Genomic DNA, 18264 nt, shown 5'->3' with positions numbered 1-18264 from the left:
TGTTTTTTACTGTTGTATTAATATATTTTATCATTCATGCAAATATTTTTAATCTGGCGCTTTGATGGTCACCTCTTTTGTGTGTGTGTGTGTGGGAGGGGAAGTCCTTACAGTTTATGGAGTCCTCACTTCCGGTATCTAAAGCGCGTCCGCGTGGTGAAGATTGAAGAGTTGCGTGTGCTGCAGTGGTCTCATGGAGCAACGTGGGATAAAGAAAATGAGGTTTTTAAATCCATATTTTAACCTTTTTCTTGTCTTCTGAGTCCTAATAGGTGTGTGAGCAGGTTTAGTTTTATATTCTGAATGTTTAGAAACGATGTAATTAAAATAAATCTGTTTAAATATTTAAACAAGTAAAACGGACACAAATATGAAACAGTGCTCTTTCCCTTACTTTAAAATGCATGCCTTCTTTTTTCTTTTTGAAAAACAAAAAAAAAACTCGTTGTTTTTGCCTTTATGTGTTGCCCGTTCATTTTGTTCTAGATGGATGTGGTGTCAAATAAGGCGCACAAAAACACTTGAAACGGCTTCAAATTCACAAAATCCCACTGATTTCTGTGAAGTGCTGTGACAAGGACATCCTGAAAGGACTCTTGCACAAGAGGTTCATTCTGTATCACTGCTACATTGATTAAACTCTCATTTCTTGCCTTTTTTTATGCAGGTAGGATTTGAAAGCCTGATTATTCACACCATGAGGACGGCTGAGGTGCCTGAACATGCTGCGGATGCTCATGTTAAACACAGGTGAAAAGATATTATGTAAATGTATTATATTTACCATAAGTTACCACTGCAGAATCATTTAATCCCAGGATAAGACTTATTTTTGATAAGTTCCTCACCACAAATCATTTCCATAACTACAGGTGTAAGTCTCTGTGTACAAGCTTTGAAGAAGACAGTCTGACTTTTTACCTTGTTAAATTGCATCTCTGGTCAAGTCATGTCAATCACTGCGTGTGCTTTTAGCTACTGCTTCCTTCAAACTTTTTTTGAAGGGGCAGAGTTATACAAGGTACATTAACCACATTACTAAACCTCCAACTTCCACGATCCCTTCCCTTTGCTCACACTATCGAGCGATAAAGAATACACGCTGCTCGTACTGAGTTTCTCAATCGGGTGCGATGCTGTTAAAAAAAAAAAAGAAGCAACAATGTGGTCTGAATAATTTGTCTTTAGCAAGTTATTTGTAACATGTAGCTGCTTCCATTTCTCATCAGAAGTGAGCAAGATGTCTGGATGACTGTGTCGTTTCAGTCTGGCCTTGGTGTTGCTCGTTCGTTCCTGTCTGTGACGAACGTGGTGTCAGAAAAGGCGCACAGTAAATCTTTTCACGGTGTAGAGTAAAGGCAGGACGTCTCACTGAGTCCTGACTCTTCTACCTCGAGAAGAACACTCGGGTATTTAAACCCCTAGAGCTGGCTTTGTGAGCTACAATGCTAGTGTTGAATATTTCTCTCTCTCGTTGCAGGTGGATGATGATGATGAGCGGATGGAAGCGACTGCTGCGTTCGAACACCATTTACATTCACATTTAATAACTTTAGCAGAGCATCTTATTTGATTATGGGTGAAGTACATGTATAGGTTTGCTCACACACTACAAAAATAAAATTAACTCTAAAGAGGAGGAAAAATAGAAAGATTTTGTACAAAAATGTAAAATTCATTTGAATTTCATGTTTACAGTCCATTTGTAATTTTTAAAATATAAAAGTGTACTGTGACTCACTATCATATTAGATGGTCATATCGCCCAGCCTCGCTCTCGGGATTCCAGTTAATAGTACGCACTTCTGTAGGAACAATGTTAGCAAAAGTAACACGAGGATCTGAAGCTGTTTTTAAAAATGATTAAGTCTTTATTGGTTCAGAAATAATCATGTCAACTAAGCTGGGTTTACTCTGTATGATTTTGCCGGTTTTAAAAAAATCCCACGTTGTCAATTATTTGGTCGTGAGTTGAGCTCGGTGTCTAACAAAGCGTAATGCATTCAAGTTGTGTGAAATGTGTTCAATGTGTGAGCGGTTTTTAATTTCAATCTTTAGAGTGAGCGCTCATGCTATAACTCTAGACTAAAATCCAAAAATAGGAGGATGGCAAACTCATGGCACAGCTATGAATACAGTCACAGCGATGGAGAAAATCATAACGTGCTAACGGACATTGTAATGGCCTTATTAACTCGTGCTCATGTCATGTTTGTGAGTAGTTTTCTGCACGGGATGATTTCTGGGAAGTTGGTGGCGTAAGAACGTGGTAATTTTCTTTAATCGCAGGTCTGCCATTAGAAGATCTTCATTAGAAGATCCACAAAAATGTTCTAGAATTCAGCCCAGATTTTATTGGAATCTTGTACAGTTATCTTGTGAGGGAGAATGATGACTATAGAGCGCTGGAGTCACACCATCTGAAACCGACTTTATAACGTTTGAAACACTGTCAGGTGTGGTTTTTACTATGCAGGTGAGTTTTATCTCTTCTATGTCACTTATGTGTTAACTTTTAATGCTTTTTTTTTCTTTTCCCCTCCCCTGTGATTTCAAATAAAGCTTGCTCTTCCAGTGCTCTGTGTGTGGTTTCATTGTATGTTGAGTTTGAAGGAGAGAGAAAATGTGTATGTGACTGGCTGATTATTCATTTAAAAAGCACAAATCAAAATTTCCTTAAGCATTTCCACAGGGTTATAAGACAGGAACCGCAGTAAGAGCTGCTCTATAACTTCAGAAGGTTGGAATTACACTTAAAAATATAATTCTGAATACAGCATGTAGAAAGATGCATAGAATAGCTTGATATAAAATGACTAGCTTTATATTTGTGAATTGAGTTTTATGAAACAGATAATGTATGTAACTGCTGATGGAAATGTAGTGCTTTATTCAGCTAGCTTGTTGGTGTGCTAGTTAGTTAGCATGTTAGTGATTTTGTAGGTTCATATCGCTTTTCTTAAAGATGTCTGTTCTATCTCCATCAAACACACCTGTCCATTTCTAACACTTAATCACCAAAATATGACTTCTGCCCAATTATATTAAGGTAGAATTTAATTTAGCAAAATGTCGGTCATTTTGTGATCTGCACTGATATATATAAAGCGTGTGTATATATGTAAATTTGTCTGAATCAAATTATTTTATTCACAATTATATTCTAATACAAATGATGTATAATATTGATAATATATATATATTTAAAAATATTTTAGTCGCGAATCTATTTTGCACTGCGTGATGACGTCAAAGCGTCAAACCAATCCCGGAAGTGAAATCCCCCTCATTCTTTTCAGCTATACGCATTTTTAAAACAATTTCTCTTATTTGTGACTTTAATTAATAGAAACGCCAAAGCATTTGATGCGTGCTGCGTAAAACTCCGCACCACATTTTATACTAGAATTCAAATTCGAGTGGAAACGGAAGTGCTTCGTTTATCGGTGGGGATTTTTTTACTTCCGGTGTCAGAAAAAAAAGCATAAAAAAGTTTTGAGGTGGCTTCATATATCTAATGAATAATTTTATCAAGAAGTATAGAAAATTAGATAGCGAATAAATGTAATATTTATTCCCCCCATAGTTATTGTATGTAGTGGTTTTTAGGCTGTTTATAGTTCTTATGAAACGCTGATTTATGTGTTTGTTTATACAGATTTTCATTTCTTTATTTGCTCATTTTTACCGTCTGTAACAATTACGTGTTGTTACAGCAGAAATGTTGGTACAATATATTCTAAAATACAGAACAGTTCGTTAATTAAGTTTACTGTCTTCATCTTTAGATGAAGTACGTTAAACAGTAGTTTTTGACAAATCTTATTGTGAAACAATATTTTTTTAAAATCTGTGACGTCATAATAACGCCATAAATGTGATCGTCTTCGTTTTGTTATTTACCAACGTGTTTAATTAGTGTTTAATTAGTGATGCGAAATTGATTAGGGAAAGATTAAATTTGAGTATCATTGTGAAGAATTTTGCAGCAATAAATACAGAGTTGTGATAAGATTAAAATCAGATTTAGGCTTTCATTTCATTTTCATATTCGTATGCTGATTTTATCAGTATACGGATATGTCTATTAGTGAAAGCCAGTAGAGAGAAGTCTGAGAAGTCAGGAAGCAAAGGGCAATAAGGTGATAAAGTGGCTGAGGAAGGTGAGGAGCATCAAGGTGAACATGTGAATAACAAATACAACATGAAGAAATTAAGCACGTGTTGTTTTACGCTCACTGGTTCCTGACTTTTCGGACACGTTCTTATAATATCAAATAAAAGATTGACATGCCTACAAGTACAAACAAATGTAAGAAGAAATAATAATAATATTGTGGAAATAGAGGGTTGCTAGCTACTCCATCAGTCTGTATTGTTAGTGTGTAGAAACTTGTATTTATACAAATGTATGATTACTGTGAGTCTACATTTGTTTGTTTTGTGTGCGTGTGTGTACTATGTGCACACTGAGCACTTCCGCCCCTGACCGCCAGAGGGCGCATGTCAGGCTTTTCCGCTTCTCCACTCCGATCAATCAAAGCAATAGAAAACCAGGAGCGAGCTTTAGTGCTGGTGGAGGAAAGAGAGAGAAAACAAAAAACAAAACAAACAAACTCAACACGGGCTTTCCGAACGACTTTGAACTCGTATAAGTCGTGTGTATTTGTGATTAAGTGGTAAGAGAGAGGAGATGGAAGAGCAGAGGAGGACTGGGGTTTGGGGGTAGTTCGGCTTTTGCGCGTTGGAAGGTTTCCTGGCAACTCCCGGGGAAGAAAGGAAGAAAGAAAAGGAAAAGTCGGGTGTTGGTTTTTTTTCCCAGGAGGAGAAGGAAAAGCAGCCCTGGGTGTTGGAGGGGCACTGATGCCCACCGTGTCCTCTCTCTCCCCGGCTCTCTGCCATGGGGGAAACTAAAGTGATCTACCATCTGGACGAACAGGAGACTCCTTACCTGGTGAAGATCTCCGTCCCAGCTCACTCGGTCACCCTCTCCGACCTGAAAAATGCCCTCAAAAAACCCAACTACAAGTTTTTCTTCAAGTCCATGGACGACGACTTTGGGTGAGGGTGAATTATTATTATTATTATTATTTTAGATGTTTCTTCCAGTTTTTCTTTGGGTTTTCTCTTTGATGTGAAACTTGAACAGTTTCTTTCTTGGTTTGTGTATTTGTAGAGCGTGGCGACTTTTATGGTCTTCAGCTGCTTTCAGGCGTAAAACAGGTTCAGAGCTGGGGTTTATCCTCCATGTTTACTCTCTCGGTGCGAGTTTACATTCAAAACATCTTCAACATCGACTCTGAGACGGTTAAAGTCATTTAAAGCAGTGTTTGAGCCTAATAAACAAAGTCGGGGGGGGGGGTGTTGTATTAGTCTGCTTTGCTGTGTGTGTGAGGGAGAGTTGCTCAGCGTGACTACACAAAAATATGCTAAATTTATGACGTAAGACTTTTCCAGGAGCTGAATAATTTGGATGACTTCATGAAATATAGGGTTTTGGGCACTTTTCTTTCTTTCTTTTTCTTTTTTGGGGTTTTTATTAATTTTTTTTTGCGAGTGTGTGGTCCGTTGAATGCGTTCTTTTGTGACCTGCGCATGCGCAGTGCAGAGGCCATCTGTGGCCCCCACGGTGACGCAGGGTTTGAACGATACACCGTAACATTTGACACACGCCCTGTATCGATACATATCAGTAATATTGTAAATAAGAATCAAGAATACGATTTCTCTAACAAAGTTCGACCTTGTTTTGTGTGTTTACAAACTGAATTTAGTCTGAACAAAAAAAAAAACCTGAATGTTTTCGGACATCAAATGGGGCTAACGTAGCTAACGTTAGCTACAGTGAAAACCATCTGGCTGGATATCTTAAAAAGCATTTTTAGTGCTAAACGTTGCTCTAAAACCTGCAGCGACTTGAAGTTAATCCTGAATATGTAAATGAAACAAAATAACATTCTTTTAAATTCATTAATGATACGTTACGTATATAGTCTGACGATTATCTTTACACGTGTATCAGTGACACTTTTCTTTCAGGTATCAAGAAGGTGTCCTGAAGTGTCAAAGTGTAGGCTGTATAGATATTAGATATATAGATATTTTTTCCTGAACATCTTTTTCTGTTGTTGGCAAAATAACTTGTAGCGCTTAAACTCTGGTCCGCTAACATGTAAAGTTTGTCCTGGTTGCGTTAGAACGTCTGACAATGAGTCGTTGGTCACAAAAAACCGTGATTGGCTGCCAGTTACGGTGACGTCGTCATTTGTGCTGACATCAGGTAGTGCTAGCTAAGCACTAGCTAAAGATAAATGATACAGGTGGTGTAGTTTCAGTATCAGCTCGATGATATCAATATCATCTCGATTGCAAAACACTACACATTTGTTGTTAATCGGTGTAAAAAGTAAATCGTCCGTCTTAACTTTCCTTCTTAAAATGCGTAAACAATGTTTTATAAATACCGTCAGAAAATTTCAGCCATTATGAAACACATGATTTTTAAATCTTGTAACGATTCCTGTTAGGCCAAGCAACAAAAACTATACGTCTCCAGGGGGGCGCAAACTTTTGCAATCGACTTGTTGTATTCGCACCAGCTCCCGTACACGAGCCTGGGAACCTGTTTTGAGTAAATTTCATTGGGGGTGCAAAAGTTTGTGCCCCTCTAACGAATATACAGGACAATTAGTTCAGATTCTACGCGATGTTAATCGTGCAAAATAAACCCGAAACTGTTCGAAAATTTGCACCCCCTTTCTGAATGTGATGGGAATGTCCTCTAATAATTTGTATATCCATATACGTCATGGACTGTCCACGTGTTATTTGTTTTCGTGTTGAATTTTTTGTGAATTTTTTTTTACTTTGAAGAAGAATTGAACACGGGTTTGGTTTTTACATTTCGTACGTAAACGCAGGCTATAATAATGTCAGCACTAAGGGAGTGTTTACAAGTTTGCAGGAACAAAAGTATTTTCTCTCAAAAACATAGGCTTAGAATGATTGACATCCCTTCGGAAATATTTTAAATTAATGCGGAAAAAAACCAAAAACCACACGTCCTGTTTTTTAACACAGATGTTGATTTTTTTTTTTTTTTTGCATTTTTTTTAATGAAGGTTCTGCATCAGTGATCAGGAGGTTATTAGTTCAAATCCCAGCCCTGCTGGTGGTCCTTTGAGTGTGTGTGTATCGGGGGGAACCCTTTAAAACTGCTTGAACCGCTCGCCTCTGCTTTCATCTTGGACCTCGTTGTATTTATTTATTCTAATATATTCACGGCGTTTTCCTTGCGGGATTAAAGCCAAGCTCCGCTGCTGTTTGATTGTGTCAGAGCAGCGACAATTTGCTGATGTGTCCATAATTCTTATTCTTTTTCTTAATTTTTTTTTTCCTGTAGGGTGGTCAAGGAGGAAATCACGGATGACAACGCCAAACTGCCCTGTTACAACGGCCGTGTGGTGTGCTGGGTGAGCGTACACACACGCACACACACACACACTCACTCAGCATCATTTCTGATCCTCTTTGCATAATGAAGCAGAGGATTAATGAACAATACACTGCTGAGTGTTTGTGTGTGTGTGTGAGATATAACCCAGAAAAGATTCACCACTTAGAGTATTAACATTCCAAATCAGTTCATTTCTCACATTGTTGTGTTTCTGTTTTTTTATTTACCATAAAAAACCCAACAAAACCTATTTCATGCTTCACGGAGAAATTCGGTTCACGTAACAGGAAGCATGGGACACGGGGACAGCGGCTTTAACCTCAGCTCGTGTTTTAGGAAAGAAATAATTAAAAAAGCAATCCAGCAGCTGGCTCTGTTTGGAAGTGCAGTATTTTTCCATAATATTCCTTTGTTTTGTTTTTTTTCCTTTCCCTCAAAGAATTTTCCACAACAAATGTGATTTCCTGAAAGCACGAGCCTCCGCTCAATACCCGGCTCACACAAATAACACATGCTCTTCTGTGTAAAAGATGGATTTGTCGGTGATGTGGAGTTTATTTCATAGCCTAAAAAAAGCCAACCAAAATAATGATTAATAACGATTAAATCAGAATTTCAGTTTTGCCTGCGAATCTTCATTTCACTGTGTCACACGCTTCACGTTTATGTGAAGTGCTCTCCTGAATTATCGGTACCCTTCATAAAAAATGACCACATACAATCAGTCCACTTCGAAAAGATTGAAACGGCAAGGTCGGTCCTTTGTGTTTTTGCTATACGCTCAAGATGTTTGGGTTTGAGATCAGGAGATGAATACGAGACGATGGGATCAGGATTTACAGCTTTCATTTCCTCGTAGTTACGTCTAGACGTGTTACTTAGGACATGAACATGGCACCTTTTTGTCTGAACCCATCCATTTTTCAAGTGATCCAAAATATTGGAACATCACAGTAATGACAGGTGTGTCCTGTTAAATGGAGTGTTTAAAGTGTTAGCTCTGAACGTCTAGGCTTGGTTTGAGGCCTGGGTTTCACCTGTGAAGACTGGATTCGTGTTGAAAAGGATAAACCAACATGACATTTTGATGCTGAGAAAAGAGTGGATTTTTTTCTAGCCTGAGTTTTGATATTTATTATTTTCATGCAGTAAGTTTGATGACTATTTCCTAAACACACACACACACTTTAATGAAACCCCACACCAGCTGGAATTCCCTCCAGAAGTGGAAACATCTACACGCGTCGGGACTATAAAGAAGTTTCAGCTACTGTAGTCACTACGGCTTCCACTTCCTCGAACTGTGTTTACGGCATCTTGCTAACACTTCGGAATAGCCGTAAAAAGTTTAACAATGCTATCAGTGTTTTCATATGACTGAAATCTCCTGGTGTTTTATTGCAATGTTTACGGCGATATCACCACGATCGGATTTGTAAAATTATACAGAAATCTTCCAGTGAACAGAATAACGGAGTGTAATGGCATTTCTAGATTAGAAATTTTTATATATCGTATAACTGTGAAGACGTTTACTAGCACAATAAATAAATAGAAACAAGGAAAACACTGGTAATAGTTTCGCTTGTAGCAAAAGTATTGGCACCTCTTAAATAACTGCTATCCTCGGTTTTAAACAACACGTGTTTTGAGAGTCTGCTTTCGACTGTGTCCCGTTTCCCTGAGGTATAAATATGACGTGGCGCATGTGAAAAATCCCATTTTCTTCCGTGGATGTTGACCTGCAGTCGGAAATAACCTTGAACACGGTTAGTCGTCGTGGAACGTTTGTCAACAACCGGAAACTCTTCAAAATGTACAAAAGTTCGTTGGAATTTGATTTGTAAAAACCTGAAAAGTCAAGTTTTTAGAATTGCATGTGCACAAGAAGCTCCTCCCGAGATACAGTTCAGAAAAAAGCAGCTCCAGAACTTCAACAGATGAAACCACAAATGATTGTTGATTGTTGGTCGTGAACGGTAGTCCCCGTAGTCCCTGTAAAATATTTAGGTAGATCGGTGAGGCTTTGATGACATCATGAATTTCATCCCAGAACCTCGTTGCCTCTGCAAGGTGTTTAGGATCTGATTGTAGATTGGTCTTATTACTTTAAAATATGGTGTGTGTGTGTGGGGGGGGGGGGATTAGTTGCTGCAATTATGATAATGTCATATTATTTCAAAAGTCTCATCCATAACCTTGCGTGTGTGTTATTTCTCCCGTGTGAAGCTGGTGTCCGCTGATGGTTCGCACTCGGACGGCTGCTCGGTGGCAGAGAGTCAGTCGGAGCGTCTGCCGTCAGGGGAGAGATCTCAGGGCATCGGTGACTCCAGACCGCCATCGTTTCAGTGCGTATCAGCACACCCACTACGCAAATGCTGCTTAAAGGAGCAGTTCAGTAAATAACGACCAGGTGTAAAACAGAGACACTGTGGATGAGTCTCAGAGTCTCGTCCGTGTCGTCAAGACACCGTCACTAACCCTAAAGATCTGTATTGTAATGTACTTGAGGGGAAAATAGAACAAATGCAATCCATAGTGTTTTCTTGTGCCGTTTTTATACAGCCTGGCTGACGCACAGGGTTATGGGATATGTAGTAAGGACGACGATAGGTGTACATGTATTTGACACACTTATTCTGAATTATTATTTTTTTGCTGATCGGTTCCTTAAAGCTTTAAAAGCCACAAAAAAAGAATGAGTAAGTGAAAATAGCCCTTTTTTTTGTTTGTTTTTTTGTTGCACGCACTCAGTCCTAAAGCTGCAGGCAGCCGACACGGTGTGGACGATGAGACGGAGACAGATTCGGTGGTTTCGCACAGGAGGGAAAGAGACAGGCCACGCCGGAAACACTCGCATGATCATTCAGGTACAAACTTTCCGGAATCTTACAGCTCTGCATTTAAGAAGCTCTACCGTAAGTAAGTGTTTGACCAATCAGATGGCGAGCTGCAGTTAAGGGAGAAAAACACAACATGGCGGACAAAATGGTGGTGAAAAGCGAGTCTTGTTGGTGCAGGAATATGGTATGAGTGATGTCATGGTTACAGAGGTCGCGTGAGTCATGTTTGTTTGTTTGTTTGTTTGTTTGTTTGTTTTTGTTTTTTTTCACCCATATCAGCACAAAAAGTGTAAAAGACTTAAAAAGCAAGTGTGAATGCAACCTTGGACAGGCCACCATTTTGCTGAAACTGTTGTTTATCCTGGTTGTCATTACATCCTACAGTACTGTAATGTAAATCTCTGTCATTTAAATATCATTAGAGGCGTCCTGCCAACCAATCAGAAACAATGAGTTTTCTGCATTTAACTTTCCCTTGCAGACACAATTTGACTTTCTGTATTTTAATAAAAACAGGCTGAAGCGTGAAAAAATGGTCTCACACACACACACAGCTGTATCAGAGCTACAAAAGCATCTTGAGAGAGAGAGAGAGAGAGAGAGTGAGTGAGTGAGTGTGTGTGTGTGTGTTGATGCTAACCACGCTAACTTGAGCTGGAGATTCACATTCCACCTGTTTATTGAGTTAGTCCTGGTTAAGATAACATCACTGATGCATTGTGGGATTGAGGCTGAGGAATGCGATCACTCCATGTCTCCTAAGCGGAAAATCTGTTTTTCTGAGACGTTTGAAGTTGAACATAAAACTCATTTGTGTGCTTAACATGAGTGTGTATAGTGGTAAAGTTAATCATGAATAAAATTGGTGTTTTATCTAACAACGAAATGACATTTTTATTTGAAGCGTTTTCCATTCTTTCAGGATATTAGCTATGGTGACGGATTTATGTAAATGACCCCTCTCCTGATTGGCTGACTTCTGCGCATGTGTTTTACAGTTTAATGCATCTGGTGTTTTTAAGAAATGTTTTTTTTTATAGGCATTCCAAAATAGTACAGACATGGCCCGTGAAATCGGTAATAAATTGGTGGTTGTTATTGAATGTTTGTGCGCGTTGCTGCCCCCTGTAGGTGCGAGGATGAACGGTTACTCCCGTGTGGGCAGAGGGATGGAGCTCGGAGGCTACGACGTCTGTGACAGTCGCTCTTCCCTCATGAGCAGTGAGCTGGAGTCAAGCAGCTGCTTTGACTCTGATGACGACGGATCCACCAGCCGGTGAGAAACTTCACTCCCTGCTTCAATTTCTTTTCCACTTCCTGCTTCATTTCCTCCATTTTTTTGCTTTCTTCCTGCTTCACTATATGCCTTACTTCTTGCTTCATTTCCTGCTTCAGATGATGCTTTTCTGCTTCACCTCTTGGTTTAGTTTCTGCTTTACTCTTTTACTTTGTATTTGACATCCTGCTTCACTTCCTGCTTCACTACTTGCTTCAATTTCTTTACCACTTCCTGCTTCATTTCCTCATTAACATTCTATTTCGCTTTATACCTTACTTCCTGCTTCACTATATGCCTTACATCCTGCTTCACTATATGCCTTACTTCCTGCTTCACTATATGCCTTACTAACTGCTTCACTTCCTGCTTCACATGATGCTTTACTGCTTCGCCTCTTGGTTTACTTCCTGCTTTGCTCTTTTACTTTGTATTTCACTTCCTGCTTCACTACTTGCTTCAATTTCTTTTCTACTCCATGTTTCACGTACTGGTCACGTCCTGCTTCACTTCTTGCTTAACTGTGTGTCACGTCTTGCTTCACTGTCTCCTTGCTTTAATTCCTTTTTGGCTTCTTGCTTCACTTCCTGCTTTACTAATTAATTTCCTCCAGTGTATGCTTAATTTCCTGCTTCTCATGATGCTTTATTGCTTCATCTCTTGCTTTACTTTGTGCATCACTTCCTGTTTTACTGCTTCATTTCCTGCTTCATTTCCCTCTTCAGTGAGATGGTGGAACTCTGGTCCCAGTCCATAAACCTGGGCATAATATCTTTAAAAGGGTTTTAGGTCTTAGGAGGACTTAAATGTATATAATTCCATAATAACAAAAAAAAGTTTTGGCACCTGAGATCACGTGCTCCTGCGTGTAGGTTAGTTTTAATCTAGTTCTAATCTCAGTAGGGAATGATGTCATGTTTATATTGTTGATGTGGATGGTTTTTTTCCCTCAAAGTTTCAGCAGCGTGACTGAACAGAGTGGCTCGTCGCGCATGATGAGACGACACCGGCGCCGGAGACGGAAACCTAAACCCCATCACATGGAGAGGGTGAGACAGAGGAGAAAATTATTTACATGAATATAAGAAAGGGGGGAGCAGCAAAATAATTTCCCTTATTTCTCTTTGTTGCTGTTTTAGTCGTCATCTTTCAGCAGCATCACCGACTCCACCATGTCCCTGAATATCATCACAGTCACGTTAAACATGGGTGAGTCTCTCATTTTCATCCTGAAACTTTTCTCATCACACCATAGGAACTTTTACTGCCTGTGCCACTCCCCCTACATCAGTAGGGGGCGCTAACATGACGTTACGGTTGTTATGGAGAGAGGTTTCACAGTCTGTATGATTATTTTAGAAAAGTATAACTTCCTGGGCATCAGCATCGTGGGTCAGAGTAACGAGCGAGGCGACGGTGGCATCTACATCGGCTCCATCATGAAGGGCGGAGCTGTAGCAGCTGACGGTCGGATAGAGCCCGGTGACATGCTGCTGCAGGTGAGGGGGTGGGGCTTAGGCTTGTCTGTGTGATGTGGTGGGTGGGGCTTTGAGCTTTAAATTCCCCCTTTTTTTTTTTTTTTTTTTTTTTTTTTGCTTCAGGTGAACGATATAAACTTTGAGAACATGTGCAATGACGATGCGGTGAGGGTGCTGAGGGACATCGTGCATAAACCTGGGTGAGTCTGGGGTGTGTGTATGTGTGCGCGCGTGTTTGCAGACCTGTCTCTCTGATGGTGGCCGAGTGGGAATTTGGGTTTTCTAACATTTTGTCTCTGAGATGTGAAACGTGTCTGTATTTGCTCTCTGTGTGTGTGTGTGTGTGTGTGTGTGTGTGTGTGTGTGTGTGTGTGTGTGTGTGTGTGTGTGTTTGCAGGCCTGTCTCTCTGACAGTGGCCAAGTGCTGGGATCCAAACCCTAACAACTGCTTCACTCCCAGGAGTGAGTGTTTATATTCTCACACACACACACACACACACACACTCACCACACACAGACACACTCATCTGGACATTCCTCAACATCACACCCACGTAAACGCACTTGCATGAGCCTGGACACAATGTCTGTTTGCTCTGAGATTATGTTAAATTGGTCATGGAAGCCTAGCTGAACATCGTCTCCAAGGTCTTTCCTTGCAGCTTTGGAATGTACCATTTGTTTGTTGTAGGTGCCCCCACGACATAATCTTCCTCTCTCTCCCCCAACACCTCCAGGCGAGCCGATTCGTCCGATCGACCCTGCAGCCTGGGTGTCTCACACGGCAGCCATGACTGGGATCTACCCTCCCTACGGCATGAGCCCCTCTATGAGCACGGTGACCTCCACCAGCTCCTCCATCTCCAGCTCCATCCCCGAGACAGAGCGTAAGAGATAACGACAAACTTTATTTACTCAATAATAAGCAACAACTCTAGAGGCCACCACTAGGGGGCACAGGGCCGCAATTTTAGAGACACAACTAACGTTCTAGAGAGTAAGAAATGATGGTATCGGTAGTTTAGTAACCGTTATCTCACTTACGGTAGAGCCGAGTTAGTGTTGCATTAGTGTTGCGATAAATTTGAGTTAGTATGGAGATAAAGTTGAGTGAATATTACGTTAGAGCCGAGGTAGTGTTGAGATAAAGTTGAGTTAGTGTTTCGTTAGAGCTGAGTGTGTTTCAGTAGTGTGGAATGTGTTTGGTTTCTCACAGCTCCATATTTTCCTGCAGAAGGGAAAATGTTCCTGCTGAATAAATATCACAGGTTTTGCTTTGGACGGATTTTTGTTGCTTTCATTGGACGGCGTTTGCAGTTCATACTTTTTCAATCTTCATTTTTTCCCCCTCAGGGTTTGATGACTACCACCTGTCAGTCCATAGCGACATGGCAACTGTTGCCAAGGCGATGGCCTGTCCTGACTCAGGGTTAGAGGTTCGAGACAGGATGTGGCTGAAGATCACTATAGCCAACGCCTTCATCGGTACATTTACTGTGTGTGTGTGTGTTTTACCTGTGTCTTAAGTCCAAGATTATTTTGGATCTGTGTTCTGAATGGTGTGTGTGTTTCAGGTTCAGATGTGGTCGACTGGCTCTTCCATCACGTTGAGGGTTTTGCAGACAGAAGGGAAGCTCGGAAATACGCCAGTAACCTTCTGAAGGCCGGCTTCATCCGCCATACCGTCAACAAGATCACCTTCTCTGAGCAGTGCTACTACGTGTTCGGGGATTTATCCGGCAGTGAGTCTCTGAGCATGCTCAGTCCGTTAATAGAAATACACGCACGCTGTTCCATTCGGAGTGGTGAAATATCTTATGCTGGATCAGTGTTTGATGCTGAAACTGAAATTACACCGTGCTAAATTCATGGAAGCATTATTCTCTGTGTTTCAAAAGGTAATAATAATAAAACATGGCACCTTTTATATACTGTATTTAAAATGCAGGTCAGTGGAATTTAGGGAGTCAAAGGCAAAACAAATAGTCACATAGTAATGGAATAAATTAAGTAAATCATAATTAACATGCAGTTAATATACTAATGCTTTCAATATAATTAGCTCTGTTTATAGAGGTGGTCACATGACTTCCTGTCTTCTTCCATCGTTTTCTTTTTTGTGTGGTTCTTGCACATGACACTGTGATTGTAAAGACATTCCCGTGGGCTGTGTGGTTGCAGATATGGCGCACTTGTCCCTGCAGGAGCATGACGGTTCAAGCGGAGCGTCCGATCAGGACACGCTCGCTCCTCTGCTCCACCCGGCCGAGGCTCCGTGGCCCAGTTTCCCCTATCAGTACCCACCCTCTCTGCACGACGCACCTCACCATCATGCCGAGCCGGGCGGAGGGAGCGCCGGGAGCCATCACAGCGAGGGTAATGGTGTCATCGCCACTTCCTCTCACGCTTTCCTTGGTTGAAAAAGCCGTCGATGAATTTTCTTTAATTGATTATTATGTGTGTTTTTTTTAATGATTTAAAAAAAATACATCCATATTACTCCCTAGAGCATGTAGTATAAACTGTTCCTGTTAGCATTAAGTGTTAATAAAAATGCATATATTTATATATACACACAGTTGATTCAAAAAGTATTGGCACCCTTAGAGAATGGACAGAAATTACTTTTTGTAAATTAAACACTCCATGCCATCATTTAAAATGTTCCACTGGAAGAAGAAAAGAAAAAAAAAAAACAACGCAGTGTGAAATTAAAGATTTTTTTTCCCCCCAATATCTCATTACTAAGTTTTGGGAGTCTTCACTACATGCTTGTTTTAAATCCTGACCTGGTACCGGTGTGTTCTGTCCCGATTTAGGAAGCAGCAGTTCGAACTGCAGCTGGAGCAGGACTGAGGGAAAGACGACGACGACAGCAGTGGCAGCGGTGTTGGGGATGAACGACGTAGCCGATGCCCCGGAGTTCGACTTGCGTAGGGAGCGAGCGCCGAGCGAGGGAAGCATCCGCAGCTCACGCTCTTACTCACACACTCATTCCTACAGCGGCGTGTCCGGGCCACGTCACCTCGCCCATGTGCCCTCTGAACTCTCGGGCTCGCGCCGCTCCTGCCTCACCACCAACGGAGAGCTGTTCGTCGACATCATGTGATCATGTGACCACACCTGGATTGCAAACTACATTAAGACCATGTTTTTTTTTGTTTGTTTGTTTAAGACTTTCATTTAAAATAACAGTAGAGTATCAACTGTAACACGTAGCCCTAAAACGTGAAAACTATGATCATTTTTTTTAAATTAAAATGAATGGAGATAACAGTAGAATACAAAACCCATCTTTTTTTATACACATAGGGAGTAGGCACGTGCCGATAATCACTTGTACGATATATCATGATGATGAAATTTCTAAATATCGCCACTCTTTTGTGTTTTATGCGAGTGCCTAAATATGCAGGGTTTCCAGATGTCTTTTGAGAAATTTCAGTCCATGTGAGCGGTATTATTTGAGCAAAACAGAGTAGTTTTTTTAACAACAAACAATACATTATCATGATAATATCGTAAACATGCTTTATAGGTAGTGTGTTTTCAATTAATTTTAACTCTCAGTAAAGGAATAAAACAGACCTTTAAAGCGTATTGTTAATTTTTGAATGAGATTTAGAGATGTGATTTGACTGCGATGGTTAAATAAATGTCCTCTAATTAGGCATCTGTCGATAATCAATCAAGTTATTTGATAGGGACTTTAAAATCTGGTCAGTGAGAGACCGAATTACATCCCTTATCCAGAAATCATGTACAAAATGTTCAAAACCAAATTTACCTGCAATGAAGCCGCACATCTAAATCATCAGTAGCACCGTGTGTGTATACACAACTTCAGAAAATAGCAGAATATATCAGTATTAAAAATCCAAACCACTCTAGGCCACACCCCCAACCTGCACAATGTTAAACTGGTAGCTATATGTGCTGTTAAACTGTTGGATACATAAGCCTTGTAATTTAGAGGGTAAACGGTATATTTTCATTCAAATTAGAGAACATTGGTGGACATAATCGTAAGTCAAGTCATTAAAAGAAAAGTTAGTATGTGTTGTAATTTTTTGGAAACAAGTGCAGATTTAACACTGGTTATTATCATCATCATTAGGGGTCCAAACACCACAAGTGCATCGTGATGATCATCAGCACATGCCTACTCATGATTTCACCTGGTTGTAGTGTGTTTTTGGAAGGTTTTTAACTTTTCTTTTTTATACATACATCAGTAGAGTTTCTCCTCCAGATATTTCACTTGCAAAGCCAGGAATATATTTTTCACGGTTTGTCAGCATTCATGTGCCGGGAGATTTTCTTTTTTGGGGGGGCAGGGGGGATTCACAGCAGAGTTGTTGCTTTTATTTATGAATATAGTTTTATTACACCGGTGTGTCTGTGTGTGCATTCAAGAGAGAGATCCAGCTATTGAGGACTTTCTAAAGATCTGTAGAATGATAGCAAGTCTATGTTACGCCCTACTGCAGGTGCATGAGCATCTCGGCTGTGTTCTCATTGCCTAGTAGGAAAGGTGGGGTGCTTCTTTTCTTCACGCAGTGTAAATGTTCTCGAAGCGTGGCGAGATGTTTTTTTGGAGTGGGGGGGTTGGGTGGGTGCTGTATGAAGAAGGAGCCATGTCATTTTGACAGCAATCTTGGGAATTAGCTACTACAACTAGCATGGGTGAAAAAATTTGGTTAAGAACTAATAAATTTGTTTTAACAAAAAATGTGTGCACCTTTGTTTCGCTTCTAAATTATTTGCTTTTTCTAAATACAATTTCTGAAAAGCACTTTGAGCCATGTTGAAATTATCAGGGTTGTTCTATTACTAGATCAGCTCTAGTTATAGGCAGGGTAGTGATGCAAATACCAGCTCTTTTCTGTGAGTCAAATTAGTTGAGTCGGTTCACCAGTGAGTCAAATAGTGTCCCAAAAGACACTTTATTTTCCCAGTTTTTTTCTTCCTAAACCAGATTGACCCAGATGTTATTTGCCATAACTATGGCTGTAATTGCTAATGAAATTAATATTAATCTACTTTACATTTATATCTACAAGCCAAGAAACGAATTAATGAACGAAATAAAAAATCCTCATGTATTTGAGTCGACTCTCAGAGATCCGCTTAAAAGAGCCGACTCGTTCACAAACGACACGTCACAAGAATTTACAAAGAATTTGACTCTGGCAACAACAAATATTTTTT

At 40.1% G+C, this 18264-nt stretch overlaps 1 protein-coding gene and 2 non-coding genes across 3 annotated transcripts; all 3 read left to right on the top strand.

Moving 5' to 3' along the window:
- Positions 1-452: 452 nt before the first annotated feature.
- LOC128610836 (small nucleolar RNA SNORA13) lies at positions 453-585 on the top strand. Its single transcript, XR_008386440.1, has one exon. It is a non-coding gene; the product is annotated as a small nucleolar RNA SNORA13 (small nucleolar RNA).
- Positions 586-1269: 684 nt separating this feature from the next.
- On the top strand, positions 1270-1407 carry LOC128610837 (small nucleolar RNA SNORA13). Its single transcript, XR_008386441.1, has one exon. It is a non-coding gene; the product is annotated as a small nucleolar RNA SNORA13 (small nucleolar RNA).
- A 2713-nt stretch (positions 1408-4120) lies between these two features.
- dvl3a (dishevelled segment polarity protein 3a) lies at positions 4121-17678 on the top strand. Its single transcript, XM_053628566.1, has 15 exons — positions 4121-5061; positions 7403-7472; positions 9686-9804; positions 10211-10326; positions 11431-11575; positions 12531-12624; positions 12715-12784; positions 12935-13074; positions 13177-13253; positions 13451-13515; positions 13791-13940; positions 14407-14538; positions 14628-14795; positions 15235-15429; positions 15873-17678. Exons 1-15 carry the CDS (start codon positions 4901-4903, stop codon positions 16160-16162), a joined length of 1992 nt encoding a protein of 663 aa, XP_053484541.1. The 5' UTR covers positions 4121-4900; the 3' UTR covers positions 16163-17678.
- Positions 17679-18264: the final 586 nt, after the last annotated feature.

This window comes from Ictalurus furcatus, chromosome 7, assembly GCF_023375685.1.
Source record: "Ictalurus furcatus strain D&B chromosome 7, Billie_1.0, whole genome shotgun sequence".
NCBI classification, from domain to species: Eukaryota; Metazoa; Chordata; class Actinopteri; order Siluriformes; family Ictaluridae; genus Ictalurus; species Ictalurus furcatus.
This window is presented reverse-complemented; position numbering and strand designations above follow the sequence as displayed.

Bases quoted from the DNA above. Each gene is read 5' to 3' on its own strand.
- dvl3a (XM_053628566.1), top strand. From the start codon at position 4,901: ATGGGGGAAACTAAAGTGATCTACCATCTGGACGAACAGGAGACTCCT. The intron at 12,625-12,714 runs GTGAGACAGAGG...TTGCTGTTTTAG, and splicing joins AACCCCATCACATGGAGAGG to TCGTCATCTTTCAGCAGCAT. The intron at 15,430-15,872 runs GTAATGGTGTCA...GTCCCGATTTAG, and splicing joins CGGGAGCCATCACAGCGAGG to GAAGCAGCAGTTCGAACTGC.